At 37.8% G+C, this 19833-nt stretch overlaps 1 protein-coding gene across 4 annotated transcripts in view; it reads right to left on the reverse strand.

Moving 5' to 3' along the window:
• Nucleotides 1–592: 592 nt before the first annotated feature.
• Nucleotides 593–19833, reverse strand: part of Adgrb3 (adhesion G protein-coupled receptor B3) — a 773277-nt gene continuing 754036 nt past the window's right edge. For 3 of the 4 annotated variants that reach the window (XM_060369803.1, XM_060369804.1, XM_060369807.1), the window contains 3 exons: nt 19140–19175; nt 7952–8056; nt 593–1384 (listed from right to left, as the gene is read on the reverse strand). In XM_060369803.1, coding sequence (XP_060225786.1) covers nt 1196–1384; nt 7952–8056; nt 19140–19175 — 330 coding nt within the window. In that variant the 3' untranslated portion in view covers nt 593–1195. The remainder of the gene's footprint in view (nt 1385–7951; nt 8057–19139; nt 19176–19833) is intronic. The other variant, XM_060369806.1, reaches the window with a different exon arrangement.

Below are 19833 nucleotides of genomic sequence, written 5' to 3' on the forward strand. Positions count from 1 at the left end.
CTTGTTGAATATGTGTCTGAACAATCAAGAGGCAGCACTACCAGAGAGGGCACTGGCGACTGCTTGTGCAGTTGCCTCATCTCTGACTTCTTACTTTCAAATCAGAGACAATCACATCCATTCTCCCTTTCCTTCTGCTGGAGAGTATGCAGGTCAGATATTTAAGTCCCGGGTAAGTTGAGTGATGGTCACATTATGAAGAACTCTGGTAGAAACTGTCTTCTGTAGAACATGCAGCAAACGGAATCACCGGAAGCATTTTCCCCGCATCATTTTCCTTTTAGTAGTCCACTGCTTTCTGCCACTTGTCATCTTCCCACAAGACGGAAAAGAACATGAGGATGGCGAAACCAGATTTCTGACAAGCTCCGTTTACATGGTACAATGTTCCAGAGGACGTTTAAGTAGGAAACACAGAAGCACTGCACAAACCTATTATTACACTGAGAAATCATTAGGTTCAAAGGAGTAATAATGTTATGTTGTTGGAACTCTGAATACATTTTCAGTGTCGGTATTGAAAAAGAAAACTTTATAAATATGTAAATTTCTATTCAAAAAACCCAAAATAAAATGCACTAAAAAACTGATATGTAGACAAAAGTTTATTTACACCATACAACATTTTAAATATTTTATACACAGCTGCAGCAGAGAAAGCTACTCAGAGCCTTCTAGAGAAAACTGCAATAATAAAGATGTGAAATATATTATTCATATAAAAGTGAGATTATTACTTTATTGCATTTAAAGCAATGAAGAATGTAGCTCAACAAACATTCATTTAATGACAAAAACTTTGCTTTTATATTATAAAGTAAAAAGTGTAGTAATGGCCAAACAGACTGTTATAAACTTTAAAAACTGCATAAATATATACATTGTGCTTCATGGTGAAGTTTTCTGAAAACTAAACCACATGAAGCTGTTACAACATGAATCGTTGCTTGAGGTTTATCTATAAAGATTACCTTACAAATCCATTCCACGGGTACTTACAACACGGGGTGGTGAGAACTGTACACTTGGCTTTCTACTAGCCTGACCAGTGAGAAATTACCATATGAAACCACTGATGTTGGCACAGGAAGTTCCCGACAGGAAAGTCACACAGTCCAGGTGGAAACGTCAGGCTTCCCAGGTCTCAGTGTCAGTGTGTTCGACTCTGTCTCTACCTCAGTTCTCTTTGATTGTGTTACACTTCTGTTTGGAAGTCACCTTCTTGCACATCCAGAGGCAAATTCAGACACTTCTCCCACTCTGCGGGCCTCAGCTCCAAAGCATCCTTTGCCTCTGTGTCTAAGACATTGATTGTGGTGTAATGTTGGTATTCACTGGGGGGTTTGAAAGTGTCCCATGGATTCTTGTTTGGTGCTGGGTTTTCCTGATGAAGAGAAAAAGAGAATAGATTTTTTTAATTTTCATATATTTATTTTTTATGATTTATGGTATTACTACTGCTTGGCGTTCCCAGGAAGAGAGAATGCAGTTTCTAGGATTCAGAGATGATGTAAAGTTGAGGATAGCTAACTACAAAAGGTAGTTTCAATTTAACTTTTCTTTCATATGAAAAGTGAATATGATCGCTCAGTTGTTGTATAGACTTCAGGAATTGAAAGATGTGAACAATACTGTGGAAAGCAAAGCAGATGATATATTCACATGTCATTATGGCTATTTGTTCCAAGAAAGATAGAGCAGAATTAAGTCACTGATAAGCTTAGATGTAGAAAATCTAAAGATGGTGGCAGAAATTTTAACAAAGAAATATATGAAGACAGTTCTCAGGACATGCTATTTAATGCCAAGTAGTCACTCAACCTAATAGCATTTCACTGAAAAAACAAAACTAAATCATTTTTTTCTCAGTAAATTAGCATATTTGAATATTCATATACAGCTTCTTTTTTTTTTTTTTTCAACTTTGTGATTTTTGGATGTTTACTCTCCACGATACTCTATATGGGTTGGGTGATAGACCCATTATCTTTCCCTTTAAAGATCACAGTTGTATGGAAAATGCATCCAGCAACACAGGAGAATATTTCAGTATGTATACATTCACTGTTCCTTAGGAAGCTTAACACGCATGCCTCCTGTTATCTAAGATTAAGGATTCTCCTACTCATGTCTGATGTCACCTCTGCCATCTTGTAAAGCTCAGCAAGTACAGGAACAGACTCCTGCAGTAATGCTTTTATCTGATAGTCTACTAAGATTTACTAGTGAAATTGATTTATTTTAAATCAATGTCATTTAAAGGTTTCTGTGAGTGGAGGGATTTGAATGGCACAGAATAAGCTGAGTATCATCAAGGTACAAGATGGAAATCATGACTGAAAACTCCTTAGAAGAAAATGAAACTCAAGCACTGAAACAACTCGTGGTTAATCTGATGGAAGCCAAATTAAGTAGAGTATTGATTAAAGCTGAATTTATTTATTGTTGTAAGAGGAAATGTCAAGTGAAGGTTGTCACTTTTACACTATTCAAGGCTTTAATTTGATACAGAACTTCATTAAAACGCATCATTATGCATGAGAGACAACTGAACTCAGCTTCACTAAATAATTTCCACACTCTTAGTTCCTGTTCCTAGTTCTTTTTAATTTCAATTAGCCCTTGAGTTCATTCTCCAAGAGTACTAAGATGGCTTGAAATTTTGTTCTGAGTCTTTGCTTATAGGAAACTCTGTTTAATAAATACTTCAGTTGTTACAAATGTCCCATCCCCCTCACCAAATCTGGTCTCCAATTCATTATAACTAATTAATAAGTGGGACACAAAATTTCTACATGGTTTTTATATTGGTTCCACTCAGTACCTCAAACCTCATATCAAGTCTTACACAAACGAGATCATCTAATGAAATACTTGTATCTACAAATTAAGCGCTATAATCCTGAGTACATTAGATGTTTTCAGGAATTAGGTCTTATTATGAAGAGATCAAAGAAAAATAAGATCTAATGAAGAATAAACTTTTAAAATGAGTGAAGGAGATTTACTTAGCTTTATATGCTAAAAAAATTCACGCTTCATCCTTCCTTTCTTGTAGCCCTATTTTCCTTCAATCCATACTCTTTACCAGCTGCTTTTTCCTTGATTATTATATTAGGTTCAAGGGAGAAAATAATAAATCTCATCTGGAAAAGGAGAACGGTCCACTAAGGAACCCAAGATTAAAAGTACACACAGGTCCACTGACCACTTCTTTCCTGTAATATGAATGTGACCTCGAGCAATGTATTCATCCCAGGTAAACCCTCAATTTGAATACTTGCATAAAAGAGATGAGCTCTGTATGGTGTGACAAAGAAGTTGATACCAATACTTTCTTTGAGTACTTGAAAACAGTTTTAAATGTCAGGGATGAATTGAATACATATTCATTATTTCACATGTATATTAATTGTGCAGAGTATACAGTCAAATGAAAGCATAAAAGTTACATACTTTGAGTTCATGTACATTAATTGCACAAAGGAATGGTTCTCTTAAGTGAGTAATGCCTGCCTTCATAATTACTCCTTTTGCTATCTTCTTGCTTTCCCTTTCTCCTCATCTACTTCACATCTGTGTTCCAGAAAAACATAATATAGAAGATCAAAGAAAGTTTGGGAATGACTTCAGATTGTGTAGAGCACATAATCTTTTCTTAGAAAAGTGGCATTCAGAATGACACAGACAAATAGGGTTGGCTACGAACACACGTGTTGAGGGCAGGTGGCTGTACAACTGTACGAGGATAGAAAAATTCTTAGTACTGAGACAGCAAACAATGGCAAAAGGCATTCTTAATTTTAGTTGGGGTGAAAAAAGTAGCAGAACAAAAATGAACAGATAATGAACATAAGCCAGAATATAAGGGCCTTGGAGGGCCAAACTCCTCAACTTGAAATTACTAAGATCAGAAGAAAGGAGAGGAGGACCTCCCCTATCAGTGGACTTGGCAGGGGCAAGCGAGAAGAAGGGGGAGGGAGGGTGGGGCTGGGAGGGGAGGAGCGAGGGCCTTATGGGGGGATACAAAGTGAATAAACTGTAATTAATAAAAAATAAAAAAAGATAAAAAAAGAGAAGGACTTGGGGAAGGAACAATTCATTTTAGCTAATGGTTTCAATATTTTTGTCCTTAGTCCTATAAAAAAAATTACTTTGTGGGCAGCAGCAAATTGTGGAAAGTCTGAAGGTGCTGAGGCTCACCTGAACTGCCAACCATCCACGGAAAGGCTCACTGCTATGGATTCTGCTGTGGCAAGTCCAGAGTGAACCTATCTTCTTTAGACAAGAGAAGTGTTTACTCTTCAGTGTGATGAAAAATACAATTAGTCCAATTCTGACTGTACTACAGGTATTCAAAATGCTAGCTCATTTGCTATTATGTGTAGAACAGATGGGATCCCCTTCCCATTTATATTATATTATATATATTAACATATATATATGTTAATGCTTAAACAGATAAAATAAAGTCACCAAGTTTAAGCATTGGCACAATATCTAGATACTAATTGCATAATGTTATTTTTAAGCATAAGATCAATTGAAGTTTGATCTTATGAAGATTGATCTTATCTTAAGAAGTTTGATCTTATCTGTGAAGTTTAGTATTAAGTTATAAATTGGCTTTCTTAATCATTCCTCTTATTATACTAAGCACTGCCAGCTTAATCCTGCTTAATCCTCATGAACGACCCAAAGTCACCTGTCCTTCCATGACAAAGGGTTGCAGCACCAGCAACCAACGGAAACAGACTTGCTACAAGCAGGCAGTAACCTAGTGGCTAAGGGACAGAATCAGTGCCCACACGCTGCTCAAGTTCATGTGTGTTGGGTCTAGCATGAGGATAGTGTACAACTGTCATAAGAGGAAGAGCCTCACGTACACCATGGTTCAAGTGAATGCTAAACTGTACTACAGCTGAAAAGAATCCTTGAGTTCTGCAGAGAGACCTGCAGAGGCTGGGAAAGGCCTCCACTGAAGTGGAGGTGGGAATATAAAGATACAAACGATGTGGCTTGTATATATTCCTGAGTTTATGATCTTCTTGTTGTTTGCCTTCTGAGTTCAAGTACAGGAGGAGGCAGAGACAGTTAAAATGAAGTATAAGTGTTAAAAGCCCTATTAGTTACAAAGCCACTTGTGATCCAACATACAGGAAGCTTGATATGCTAATTTGGCGTTGAGACCCATGGGTAGTGACTGTGTTAGGTGAATATGAGAATTCAGAACCATCTCAAGTATGGCAGGCCGCCTGAATATTTCTAATGGGTGATATAGCCAGGAGTGGTCTAAAGGTCCCCTAGAATTAGGTTCCTCTATCTCTTTTTTTTATTTTGTTCCTTTGTTATTACCGCCATGTTTTCTTTGCTTCTCTCATTCTCCTTTCTCCCTCAATTTTAGGTATAGCAAAAGAGAGAATGACTATTCTAGAAGATCACAGGTTCCTGGAAGCTGCTTGGAGGAAGCAGATATTGGCTAACTTGTGAAACCACTCAGGGTAGAGGAATTTCATCTCTGGGGAATCACCTAAAAGCAGCCATTGCTTGTTGGGTGTTGTATGTATCTTCCTGCCTAGAAGTAAGAAAATATACTACGTGATTTTTACAGTCTCCTTTTCATTCCACTGGTTGTATTATTCTGCATAATGACCATCATTAGCAAGTGGTGGGAAGTAGCAGCCCTTCCACAAAACAGAAAAAGTGATTTCTTAAAAATGTCTGTCTCCTCCCAATTATGCAATTTTTCATTAGCAATGCATCCCTACAAATTATGTGACTGAATTAAGGATAATGAACTCATTTGTGTGTTTGTTATTAATCAGGGATGGATAAAGAACCTTTTTTCCTATTCTCAGATATTTAGGATAATAGAAGCAGCAATAATGACTGTATCTTTCCCACTCCCACACTCCCAAATAATAAATATTTATAAATATGTTCTAGAAAAGGTACACTACTACAAAGACGTGGTGTAATTAGTAGGCTATTTTGGTTGTTAGGAAACTGAGATACAGACATTTGTGCCATTAGTGATTTAATACCCGGACCTGTTGTTGTAATTTACACAACAAGGGGAAATTACAATCATATTATAGTAGTCAGTCAGCTGTAGCTGTTGCATAAGCCTTTCAGACTTGTAAACACAACCTCTGCTTAAAAACAAAAACAACCACACAAAAAATGATGTTCCAATGTTGCTTTAATTTATTTTCATGTTAGCTTTCAATATTCTGAAATGAGTAGCGAATGGGTTTAGGTCTAATCTCAGTAGTGTCATTCTCACCTGCAGCTAGCTGAAAATTGACGATTTACTATTTGGAGGAGTAGATGAGAAAGAACCACTCACAAAACACACAGTATAGGTGTCTTCTATGTGTGTTGCTTTTCTGGGGAAAATTGTTTGACACGTACGAAATTTTGATTCTAATTAAGAGCCAAAGTGTGTAGTATTTGAAAATCTTCATTTAAAAAACATGGACTGAGCTATTGTTGCTGTGAAATAATTCCATATTTGCCATTTACCCGTCACTTACCATGTCCAGTAGTCATAAGTACTGGGAGGAATGAAAGAAAAATACAAGGACATATGTATGCTTCATCCCTTAGCTTTTCATTCACCAATTTATTAGTTGGCTAGGACTAAGACTCATAAGATACATGTGGAGAAAGATTATCAAACCCTATGTTATTTTATATATGGAGATTAGAAATAATATTGGTATAAATATTTTATTTTTCATCTATCTATACACCTCTATCATGTTTATCTATCTATATGTATTTCCTCTGTCTACCTGTCTGTCTACCATCTATCTATCTATCCATCCATCATTTATCTGTCAATTATCCATCATCTATCAATTTATAGATATCATCTCTCTATCTCTAATATCTAATCTATCATCTATTATATCTCTCTATCATTTATCTATCAATTATCTATCTATCTTCTATCCATCTATCATTTACCTATCAACCATCTATCTATCTATTGATCCTCTGTCTATATTCATTTATACATGGATCGTTCATCTATCACTGTCTGGTAAAGAACTACCCCAAGACTGCATTGCCTGGGCAAGGAACACTACGTATGAGCCAAAGAGCTGGTGCGAGGCAGCACACCCACCATACCTCAGTGTCATACACACCATCCATTGCTGCAGTCTATGTTCAAAATAAGAAGAAGAAGTCAAGCTTTAGGAGCAAAGAGCCGCAAGATGTGCCCAAGCTCAGGCAGTTCAATGGCTGTGCTTTCGAGTAGTTCAGACTCCTAGAGCCCCAGCCCAGTACACTTACCAGTCATTGTGAGGCCTTCCCTGAAGCCGTGACTGTGCCATGCACTGAGTAAGGGTGCAGAGTTAATTTCATGGAGTCCTATACTAAGATGGTAGTGGTATGAATGAATGAGAAGGAAATGGTTACAACCAAGAACCCAAGTTCCTAATATTGGCATACACCCAAAACTCACATCACTAAACAAGTGAATCTTCTGGAGATAAAATTGTGTTATTCAGATTTGAGTTAAGTTTTATATTTATACCAGCTTTATATTTTTGGCCTTAAAATGGCAGGCATTAGAATACCAACAGGGAAATTTAGTAAACTATTCAGAGATTTGAATTATCTGAATTTTAACTGGTGGGACAATGGCCACATGAAACCAACTTGTTTTTGATACACAGCTAATCCTAATTAAAGCTTATCAGGGAGTACTTTTAAAATTAGAATGAAACACTTAACAGATTCTCTCATTCCTGGTAAGTCTTCTGGTCACCTTTCACAAGTGCATTTTGGGTTTGTTAATTTTCCTGTGTGCACTAGTTTTTTTTTTTGTTGTTGTTGTTGTTGCTGTTGTTCTGCAGTTGTCCTGGAGGGCAGGGGGCACAGCTGCACTCAGATGTGACCCAGCTTGGCGTGGGGCACTGTGGATACAGAATATACTCACCATACTGCTTGTATTTGGTATGTCCCGAAATCTGTCCAAAGTTTGAAACTTCTGATTTAGTTCCTGAAACAATTCCATGTGCCTCTTCCTTGTGTGCATGACCTTCTGCAAGAAAGAACAGGGTGGCTCTCATTCCTAATTTGACTCACATGTTCTTAAAAGCTGCTTACAACTACGGGAAGCTAAGCCTGGCTGGACCCTGTAGTCCCTGAAGACATCACATAGGCAAACGACATGTCCCAAATCCTCTGTCCTATCCCTAGTTCTTTCTGAGAAAAGAACGGGCTTTTTCTTTCCACTCACAAGATTACAAAAAAAGTAAGTTTTTGCCTTCTTTTTCTTCTTGTGGGTGCATTAAAAACATAGCCATCATTCTTGTGTAAGTTTCTCATCCAGTAGAAGTTAAGTCTATTCTGCAAAACTTGTTACAGTGATTCAAAAATGTTAAAAATTTGGACTTTGTAAAGAACCTGAGTCTCTGATGTTTGTCATGGGAAAAATTGCTTCTTTGTGTCTTCCTTCTGTAAACAGTACAGACATAGCTCACTACACTTAAGGGAGCACTATCCCGGGCCCTGCTGTTCTGCTGACTCACAGCTCGAAAGCGTCTCAAAGACGCGTGGATCTAAACCCTTGCACTTTCTGTGAGAATAACGGCTGAGATTTGCAGAAGGGAAATCTGGCCCATAGGTATCATATGCTTGTTTACCGGCTGGCGCAGAATGTTAGCAGTCACCATTTGGAGCATGCGTTGTGTGGCTGACGAGTTATTAAAACCACGGGTACAAGAATATTAATTCCCTTCTTCCCTAGTGACATGCCTTTCTCTCAACTTCATTATAACCCAACAAACAGGCTTGTAAGTAAAAATGATCTTGGGCATTTGGGGCTGAATATTTTCCTAATACAAAGCATTTAAAGGACCCTAGTAAAAAAGAGGCAGGGAAAAAATTCTCTGTACCTACAAGTGCTATTGTGTGACATTGACTTTTCGACAGTTATGAATCTGCATTTTGGTGATTCTACAGGACTCGGGGATCATGCTTAAGAGTCCACAATATTTTGAAACCTACACATCTGAACACCATTTGTTCATGTGGTTTGCAGGAGGCTATTAGATCTATATCTGGGCTCGGATTTGAACTTTCGTTAAACCCTGTCTTCATTAGCAAATACTTTCAGATGGAAAGATTTGTTGAGAAAATAAATTTATCTTTGGGAAAAGACTGGAAATTCCTAGTTTTCTTCTGAAAAGATGTTTACAGAAAGGACAAACAGGGAAAAGGACAGATGGAAAATTAAACTGTATATTTTAACATTACAAAAGCCTGTCTCCTTCTCTGCAGACTTTAATTTCCTAACTTAATGAATAGTATCTAGGCAATTCGCTGTTATGTTAACATCGTTGTCTTCTCCCCCCCCCCCCAGCCCTACGTTTGTGGGAGAGAGTCCTGCCATTTTAAGTCACATAGTAACCAATTTCCATATTGCTGCTGGAGCTCTAGGACTTGGCTGTTGAAGAATTAGGTGGTTGAGAATGAGAACACGGCAGCATGGCTCAGGATGGGGCGTGACACATAGCGAGCAATTACAGCGCCATTAACTTCCCATCAGTCTCAAAGAGGGTACATGGAGGAGGTTTACAGGGTTTAGAGAGAAACACCAGGCAAACATAATTTGACTAGTGATGGCTGATGGAGATTTATGAGCGTGAGGAGATTTGTGTAAGCAACTCAATGGAGGAATTCTGAGGACTATGCTGCTGGCAAAGAAATTCAGTACACCCAATGCTCAGAGGACAAGTAGTTCCAGGCAGTACCAGGTCATAAGACACTCATTAAGTTATGGTCCTGTGACACACAGAATGCTTTTTAAAAATTCCACATATTCATAGAGCACAGTACACGAACATAGTTCAAGTCATTACTTTTTATGCAGGGGTGACGTCACAACACCACCATTTCATTTCATGCCACATCATCATTTAATGCACATTTATGAACACCACACACTGTGCTAAATGCTTGAGTAACAATGGTTTTAAAAAAAAAAAAAGGCTGAATTACTACCTCTGAATAGTTCACGGTCTGATAGAGAACACCAGAATTAATTGCACTGTAATTCAAATGAATGGAAATTTATAGCTGTGATTGAAAACATGAGGATGCTAAATAAGTGAAAAACAAGACAACCCCCAAATGTTTACAAGTTTATATTTAAGTCAAAAATTATGAATTATGGTTCTGATCATCTATCTATTCTCTCTTTTTCTCTGAGAACTCTGAATTTTAGCTCAATTTTCAACCGTGCTCTTGAATCTCTTCTTCTTTATTATTGTTAATTTTTTATTTATTGCAATTTATTCACTATGTATCCCAACTGTAGCTCCTCCCTCATTCCCTCCCAATCTCATCCTCCCTCCCTTTTCTCCTCCCATGCCCCTTCCCCAGTCCACTGATAGGGGAGGTCCTCCTCCCCTTCCATGTGACCCTAGCCTATCAGGTCTCATCAGGACTGGCTGCATTTCCCTCTGTGTCCTGGTAAGGCTGCTTTTCCCCTCAGGGGGAGGTAATCAAAGAGCCAGACACTGAGTTCATGTCAGAGACAGCACCTGTTCCCCTTACTATGGAACCCACTTGGAGACTGAGCTGCCACGGGCAACATCAGTCCAGGGGTTCTAGGTTATCTCCATGAATGGTCCTTGTTTGGAATATCAGTCTCAGAAAAGACCATTGGGCCCAGATTTTTTGGTTCTGTTCCTCTCCCTGTGGTGCTCCAGGCCCCTCCAGGTCTTTCTATCTCCCCCTTCTTTCATAAGATTCCCTGCACTCTGCCCAAAGTTTGACTATGAGTCTCAGCATCTACTTTGATACCCTACTGGGTAGAGTCTTTCAGAATCCCTCTGTGGTAGGCACCTGTCCTGTTCCCTGTTTTCTCCATCTTCTGATGTCTATCCCCTTTGCCTTTTTGCATGAGGATTGATCATCTTACTCATCTTTCTTAGTTTCTTTAGGTGTACAGATTTAGTATGATTATCCTATATTATAATTCTAATATCCACTTATAAGTAAGAACTTCCTGAACAGAACATCAACAGCACAGGCTCTAAGACCAACAATCAATAAATGGGATCCCTTGAATCTCTTAATAATGAAAATATCTCTCTTCAAAGACAGACACACATACTCCTGAAGTTCCTTGATACCAAAGGCACAATACCTCTGTTTTGCTGCAGGCATTTGATGATTATGTTTCTCAGGCTGCTTCATTTATCCTTTTCCTTGTGAGCTGATTTTGATGGTGCTCTGAGTGAGCTCTGTTGTCCCATGTTGCTAGGAATGTCAATCAAATTTGCTACTGTTCACTGGCCAAGAGCTAAATTAGTTCATGTCTTTCCAACAGGCATCTTTTTTGTTTGTGTTTGTGTCTTATTCAAAGTCATGTCATGATTCTTGCAATCAAATACCTTTGTTACGGAAAGAATGTTTAAAAAGCAAAGCCTGTGTCAAATGAATCATTGGGAAACTTGATGCATTAACTGATTGGAGATTTTATAGAAACAGTCTGTTTGAAAGAGTAGTACTTGATTGTAAATTTGGCGGATTTTATTTTTAAAAAGTAGATTGGTTGGACATACTAAAAATATACAGTGGAAAATATAAAGTTGTGGTGGCTGCCAGTTTTATATAACCAGAGATCATTTTGAAATATTTTACATAGTTCCATGAAAGGTATTCTAATAATAAAGCTAAAATATCTGGCAATAAATATGGAGACAAATGAAAATTTGGATGCTGAAATATAGAGCCCTTCCTACTCACAAACATTAGTTGCAAATATATTCTCTTGCCAGATAATCATTTTGAATTGAAGTGGCCGCGGTGGCACTGCCAGAAATCACCATAGCAATAATAGCCTGCATTCCGGAAGGGGCATCAATTACGGCAGCAGTAAACAGCTCCCGTCTCTGACACAGGCTGTTTGGCTTTCCCCACACAATCCCTTCTTCATAGATAGTTTCAAGTATATCTTCGTATTTTCATAAAGAATGAGGTAGGTTCCTTCTACTAGAATGTCCACTTGGTGGACATTGGAGGATTTCTACCCAGTGATGTTCTGGGCTATACTTAGTAAAACTTTTAGCTTTTGCAAAACACTATGAGTTTCCCCTCACCTGCTTCAGAAGCCTTCCCTTTGTGGCATTGATACATTTGGTGATCTTAGCCACCTAGGTAGAGTTTTTCATGCTTATAAATATAATTATTTATTATTTATTATAATATTATGCTCCATTTTAATGACTATTCTCAGATGTTTATTAACCTAAGGGTTTGCTTACTGCTTTCTTTCTTTTGTGACTTAAATCCTGTTCCCCAAGAAATCAACGTTTATATATAAAATGCAATTTATGCCTCCGTGTTCTATAGTCTTATAATGATAATTAAAAACTCGAGCACGTATATTCTATGTAAAAACACAAAGATACAGTCTGTTCAGAAATGTATGCATAATTCAGTTACTTTCATCATATTGAATTGCAAATTTTGTAGGGGTATTTTGCAATAAAAAATCAGTACATAGCAATGTTCCCTTTCACTCAAATTAATATTATTTAACATTGTTGTGGAGGTTGAATGAGGCTCTGTTCCAAGATGACAACCAGGCTGGCCATATGAATATATGCTCCTTCAAGCAACTTGGGTCTTTGCTTCCTCTTCATTTTTATCAAAAACCATAACAACAGCAACAACAACGACACCAAGAAGAAAACTTCTAAAAGTTAAAACGTCTTTCAGTTTATACTTTTAGCACTAAAAAGATGTGCCATCTTTGGAACTTGTTAATCATTGATATTACAAAAACAGTGATATGTTAAAGCACATTCATTATCATTTGAATATTTTTAAAATGAGACTCTAAAGTAACCTGATGTCTTAAGCACCTGCTATCTTCTAAAATGTCTTCAAGGCTCTTTAAATTCTTGGAGCATGCCAAGTCTGAAAGCCCTGGACATAAAGACATTCCAGCAAGTTCAAGATTCATGGCCTGAAGCATGAACATGGGTCTTCCTGTAGCTACAGTTCAGCAATGAGGCTATTATGGAAGATTTCACAAAGGATGTGAAGCACTCATATCTAGACAACACAGACAAGTACCACTTCAGAGGAGGCGGCCATTATTGTTTTTCCAATGCTTCACATTAACCTTAAAAGGCATAGGCCATTAGCCCTACTTCATTGACCAGGAGGCTGAAACTCAAGGAGGCAGTTTGCTCTTGCAAGTGGTGAATGAGCTGAGTCCCCACATCAGCGCAGCATGCTGCTCTCTCTGGTGTATCTCAGAGACTCAGGGAGCTTCCTGCTACAGACCACTCTGGGTTTTAAATTATGTTCTGTTCAGATGGGGGATAAGTCAGGACTAGGGGAGGAGTTATGCATCCTCAGTGGTAGGTCCCTAACTCTGGATACTGAGTTCCTGCAAGTACTTTGTAGTACGTCAACGATAGTTCTAGCGATGGTGCTCATGTTTTGTCTCACAACACCTCACGGGCAGTGATCTCTTCATCTGTGACTCTCTGCCAGCCAGCATGTTGTCTGGTAGTCAGGAGATGCTTAGCACATGCTAACTGCACCAGTAAAAGGAACGGAATAGCACAGGTATATAAACATGAACCATGGAAAACTACAAAAAAATTATCTTCTTTCGCTATTAAGAACATTTCTCCGCTGGAAGGAGATTTTACTTTAAAAATTTCTAAATTATTTAAAAATTGTGTGTACATATGTGTGTCTGAATAAGGATATGTGCACATGAGTACAGGTGCCTGCCGAGGCCAGAGGCATTGGATCCCCCTGGAACTGGAGCTACAGGAGGTTGTGAGTCATGGATTCTGAGGTATCTCTTCAGCCCCAATGAGCATCTGTGCTACTGACTCTGGCCAGGATCCCTGCCTTCTATTTCTCATCCTGCTGTGCATTCCCACCCGCTTCAGAAGTGGGTTTTGAGGAACTGAGAGTAGATTTGCAATAAATCGGTGATTTTCACTTTCAAATTTAGAAGTGTGAATCACAGAGTTGTATTTGAAGTATAGAGAAAAAGTCCAAATTACAGAGAAGATGTACTAGTATGTATGGACTCTTTGAACCTATGAAAATTGTTAAGGAACGTCAGAAATTCTTTCTTAATTCAACTTACAAGCATGGGGCCAGGAGAACCTGTGTTCACATGAATTAGAAACAAATTGGTGAATCATCGTTTCCAGCCTTAGGATTTTATACACTTAGACTTCCATGGTCCTTATGCACCTGCCTAAGCCTACTGATGCTTTTGTTCATTACTGCTCTGTGCGTTCATTCTTCTCTCTAGAGTGGCCCTTTGAAAAGTTATCTTTAAAGAATGCCAATATTCAAACACAGAAAGGCTTAAAGCCCAATTCTGAAAGCCATATTCTGAGGGTTTGATGATTTATGAATCATTACATCCAGAGCTTAATGATATAATAATCTGCACCCCTAGGAATCAGGCCCATGAACCATAGCATCTGTGTTCCAAGTATGTTGATTTGGATAACTAGGTGGTTCCTTGGTTTTCAAATAAACTGTATAGAGGTGTAAGGATACCAAATGAGCGATACATCTTGTCAGTGCCAATCAGGAGTATATTTTGTTATAAATGTATGCTTTTGAAACAGTTTAAATTTAATAATATAGAAGAGACCGTCTAGGATTACATTGCTTAAACTGCTTGACCTCCAAATGTGTGCTATAAATAAGTCCTGATTATTTAATGGTTTGTAGCTACTGTTAAGGGTTCAGAGGAAAAGCAGAAGAATCCTGTTTTGAACAAGACGTTTCCTTGAAATAGTGTGCACTCTATTTAGAAATTAAGACAATGTGTCATAGCTTAGCCTTATTTCTACTGATAACAAATTAGTCTATTTTTTTTCTCTTACATAACCATGTGCCCCTAATTCTTCTAATAAAAGTCAAGCTCTGTGAAGAGTGGCCCTATTTATCCAACATCTGTGTCTGCTCTCACTTATTGATCACCACCATGGATGAAATTCAGTGAGAGGCATGGATTTGGTGGCTGTGTGGGAAACAGCCTAAGATATTTTAAAGGATACATGATTCCAGTGGAAAAATGAGACAACGTTTGTGTCCGCTGTTTTGGAAGAAAAAATGTAAAACACACTCCCTCCCTCCCGCCCCCGCTGTGTGTGTGTATGGGGTGTGTGTGTGTGTGTGTGTGTGTGTGTGTGTATTTTAACATGAAACAGATACTATTATGCCTGGCAGTTTCAGAATGATTCTTTGTAATTGTGTTTCCAGGAATTCCTTGAGCTTTTTGTCTCCACCAATATAAACAGTTTTAGCTGTCCGATTCTTAGAATCACATTAGGCACCTTCATGTGACACCCCACTTCAAGTCATCCTAACCAGATGTCCATTTGCTTCCTCAGTTCTGGTCCTGGTATATAGAAAAATGCAAGCCTAAAACATAGTCATCTGTGTCCTGCCATCCTGTGTTCAATTGTAGACCAAATTTCATAGATCCACCTATGATGGTCAGTGCCTTCCTGGGTTAGCCAGCCACTTTATCTGAAATCATAACTTCTTATTTTACCTTATCGATCTATCTTAAACTTTACTAATGTCGTCATCTTTAAGTTATTTGTCAGATTGTGACAAGTTATTCCCCACTAGGAATAAACAAAAATGCTAAACAAAGTCCAGTCAAATAGGCTTAGCAGCACAATATGTAAAAACTTCTCTTGGGGGTGTAAGATCCTTAAATCACCCCATTCATTTCTTTTCAGCTGATCCCTTGTTTAAGTGAATTCTGACTTCTTGTTTTGTGAGCATGCCACACTTCATCAAATCTCCGTGCCTCTTCTTACCCCTGGACATTTAGCTGGCATTTCTGTCCTTGGGCTATGTTTGCTGTGCTCATCTTTGCAGTCCGGAGTGGATACCTTTGAAGTGCTTCCTCCACAGGCACTTGCTTCCTACACTAGTCTTTGCCTTAACCCAAGTATTGCTCAGAAGCTTTTTTTGTTAAAGCAAAGTCCACTGAAAATCAGCTGTTTAATTTTTAATCATTTATTCATTCTATGAAGAGACTTAATGTGCATTCACTGTACATCAGGATCTCTGCTAGAAGCTGACATACAAAGTAAAGAAGACTTTTTTGTCACATAACACGGAACTAGCATTACCATATTTTCTGTATACTTTACAGAGAACAAGAATTAGTATTTCTCCACTTTATAGCTGGTCTACCTTTTGGTTTGTCTCGACAGGAATGCAGCGTTATCCTGAAGGTTGTCAGCCCGAAAGGACTTTTCCTTAGCTCTAGTAACTAACAATTTTTTAAAGTTATTGTTTTTATCTCCATACAATAATTGAGTCTCTATATGACAGTTTTCAAACAAAATTTGTAATTTCTATTTCCTCCCTTACTTCACTCCTGTTCATCTTCCCCCTTTATACCTTCCTGCCTTCCTGCTCCATGTGTCTTTCTCTGTAACACCTCCATTCCCCTCTGTGGTCCTCTATTTAGTTTCATAGTCTATACTCATCCCCACACCCCTTTATTTACAAGCATAAAAACATTAAAGATTAGAACATGCACAAAAGAGACAACACATGATTAAAAAAAATCTTTCTGATTCTGAGTCACCTCTCTTAATGTAATATTTTCCAGGTTTATCCAGTTTAGTCCAAATATCACTTTTCCATATGGCTTAATAAAATTCCATTGTGTCTATGTACCACATTTCCACTATCAGTTCTTGTGCTGATGGATATAGAGGCTGGTTCCTTTTTCTTGCAAGTATGAATAATGTGAAAGTAAATATAGGACATGAGGTACTTTGGGTATATGCCCAGGAGTGTTATAGCTGGGCTATGCTGCAGTTCTGTTTTAGTATTTTTTGAGAAATCCTCATGTTTTGAGGACAAAAGAATTAATGGAATACTAGAGTTGTATACGAGCCTTGGAGAGTGTGTAATTCTGAAAGTTTGACAGGCTCGTGGTGCTTTCAGGAGTCCACAGGCAGCCTGGTTAGAGTAAAATGTCTAAGGTGATTATTGCATGGTAAAGTCAATTTGGGGAGAGCAGATTTTGACACAAATTCGACTAGCCCAGTCTGCATTGAGAAAGGGGGCAGAATTACCTTGCTCCTCACTGAAAACCCAGAATTACAAATATATGTGTTAGCATCATGAAATTAAAAAAAAAATTGTACACAGACCTTTATCATATCCCTGTAATTGTACACGTGCTGAAAAAGGAGTAACACCAGTGATCAACAGAGGAAAAGTAATGTTTCAGGGTCTCCTTGTGGCCCAAAGCTTCAACTCCTACCATAATCATGCAGTGACTACAGCTAAAGGTGTAGAGCAATTGCACAGCTCCTATGTTACAACTGTTCTCCATTAACAGATATCTTTGTTAACACTGTGTTTTTATGTGTGAGGTATAAGGCATAGCATCTGCTTAGGGAGGCTGCTAGTGGTTGCCATAGAAAATAGATGGGAAAAGGAGCAATTTGCTTCCAACATTCTCAGGGACACAGTGTGATTTAATTCCTTCCCAGTTTTTGTTCTTTCCGTGTGACTCTGGCTGGCCTAGAAAGGACTTTGTGGACTATGCTGCCCTTAAACCCACAAAGATCCACTTCCTTTGTCCTAGGATTTCTTTTCAATGTATGTCAGTTCTAGGTTTTTATTGTATTTTGTCCCTGAGGTCTAGTGAGTTAATCTGTATGTACATTCTTTTGTGATAACAAAGCAGATTATTGCTTTCATGTACGTGTATTCATATACACACACACACACACAGATTACTTCAGATAGTTACAAGAAAGGTCATGCTGTACACAACACATACAAACAGATACAGTTTCATTCTTTATTCTTTTGATACCTAAAGGATTAATACAGTATTTGTTCTTTAAAGGACACTGATGACTTCAAATGTGAAGACTGCTAAATATTTTTGTTTGATTTTTTTTAAAATGGATTTAGTACATTTGCTTAAAAATTTAAGCTTCAATGAAATATAAATTCCAAGCCAGGTGGCTACGGTGGAGCTGCCTAGATATTTGTGATTTAAGCACTAATGCTGGAATCTTCATCACTATTTTGTGACAAACAGTCTGAATTACTACTACATAAAATAGTTTTCCTTGGACACTTAGCATGAACACACCTTTCACACCATAGTAGATCTCACATTGCTATGCATTATACACTGTAGAACCACAACATTCAGGTACTCAAACGAAATGACTGAGTCAGAAGTTTCCATATTCCAGGAGGCCTCTACAATACAACTTCAGAAATACCTGTTTAGTGTATTGGGTTCTACATATGCATCACAAGAGTGCAGATATGTTGGAGAAATTTATCATACATTATACCCAATTGTGTCAGCAGGCTATCAATGACATCCAATTATCAAGATTCGTAAGTGCATTTATGTGATACTTAAACACCATTAATTTTGTGCTTAGCATAAGCTGCTTAGACAGTATAATTTTAGTGACTTCCAGCACCAATATCACAGCAGAAATATAAATTCAATGAAAATTGGAAAATGAAAACCTTCATCTTGTTTATATCTGTGGAAAGACATTTACCAAACATAGGCACGCACTGAATCAACACTAGCTACTGGAAAACGTGACTCTGAATGTACCACAGAGAACCTATGCCCAGGAATAATGGCATGGTACCAGAGAGTCTCAGACAAAGCCTTGTCCACTAGCCAAGTCATCCCCTTGGGCTTTTTACAGGTAGTCATTGAAGTAAAACTAGAAAAAATATGACTTAGCTTAAACAATAAATAAACCAGGAAGTTGGCATTCTTGTATCACAATTACCTGGACTGAATGATTCACTTCCCACTATAAGTTATCTATTGCAGTTACAAAGTAGATCTTTACTTGGCTTGGAAATGTCAGTTGAGCATTTCCTTGGAAGAGTAATTAGAACTCTAAACCATTTACTTCCAGCCATGTATAGAGTAAAGGTCCTGATTTTTAGAACCTTGGCTTCCTTAAATAATGATTAAATCATGGCAGTATCAAATCCATATAGCAACATACAGTGCTTGTTCGAGTAGTTATGATTCAATCTTGAATTAAATAATTAAAATTGTAGAGTAATTCATAGGAACTTACCTCAAAGTCAAGGTCAGAATACCGTGATTTTCTTCTCTGTTTGTTTTTAAAGAAGGAGAAAAGCAATAAAGTTATTTTTAGTCAGTTAAACAAGTGAAAGCCATTACATTCAATGAAAATAATCCTTGTTCTTTGTGTTATACCATTTCATTAAGATGATTTTTCTGATTCCTGAACTTCCCTTAAAGTTGAAGCATATAATAACACATACATTTTCCACCTTGAGTTCAAACACCAGCTTTCAGTGAGGAAAGCTGCTTCCTAAGACAATCCATCTGCACTCAGTCTTGAAAGAGGTTCTTGTTTTAACAACAACAATAAAAACAAACAAACAAACAAACAAAATGCTTTGTAGTCATGGAGGATTAAAAGTGATATCAGAAAGATAATCTAGGTACTTAATGACCTCCCACCAACAGATATCTAGATTCTATTTTGGCTGTTGCTCAGGCTGATCTTGGAACTTAGGCTCTTCTTGCCTGAGTTTCCAGAATGCTGAGACCACACTTCAAACAAATCCTGCCTGCCTGTCTGTTTAAGCTCTCACAAATATACACGTATCAGTCCTGTACAAATTTCTCACAATCAGATCATCTCCTGCCAAAGTGCTTCTTGTTACTAATTCTTAGGCACTAGATTAAAAAAAAAAAATCCCATTTGGTCAAACAACAGATACTCCACATCTCGACACATT

The sequence above is a fragment of the Meriones unguiculatus genome, chromosome 16, assembly GCF_030254825.1.
Source record: "Meriones unguiculatus strain TT.TT164.6M chromosome 16, Bangor_MerUng_6.1, whole genome shotgun sequence".
NCBI lineage: Eukaryota > Metazoa > Chordata > Mammalia > Rodentia > Muridae > Meriones > Meriones unguiculatus.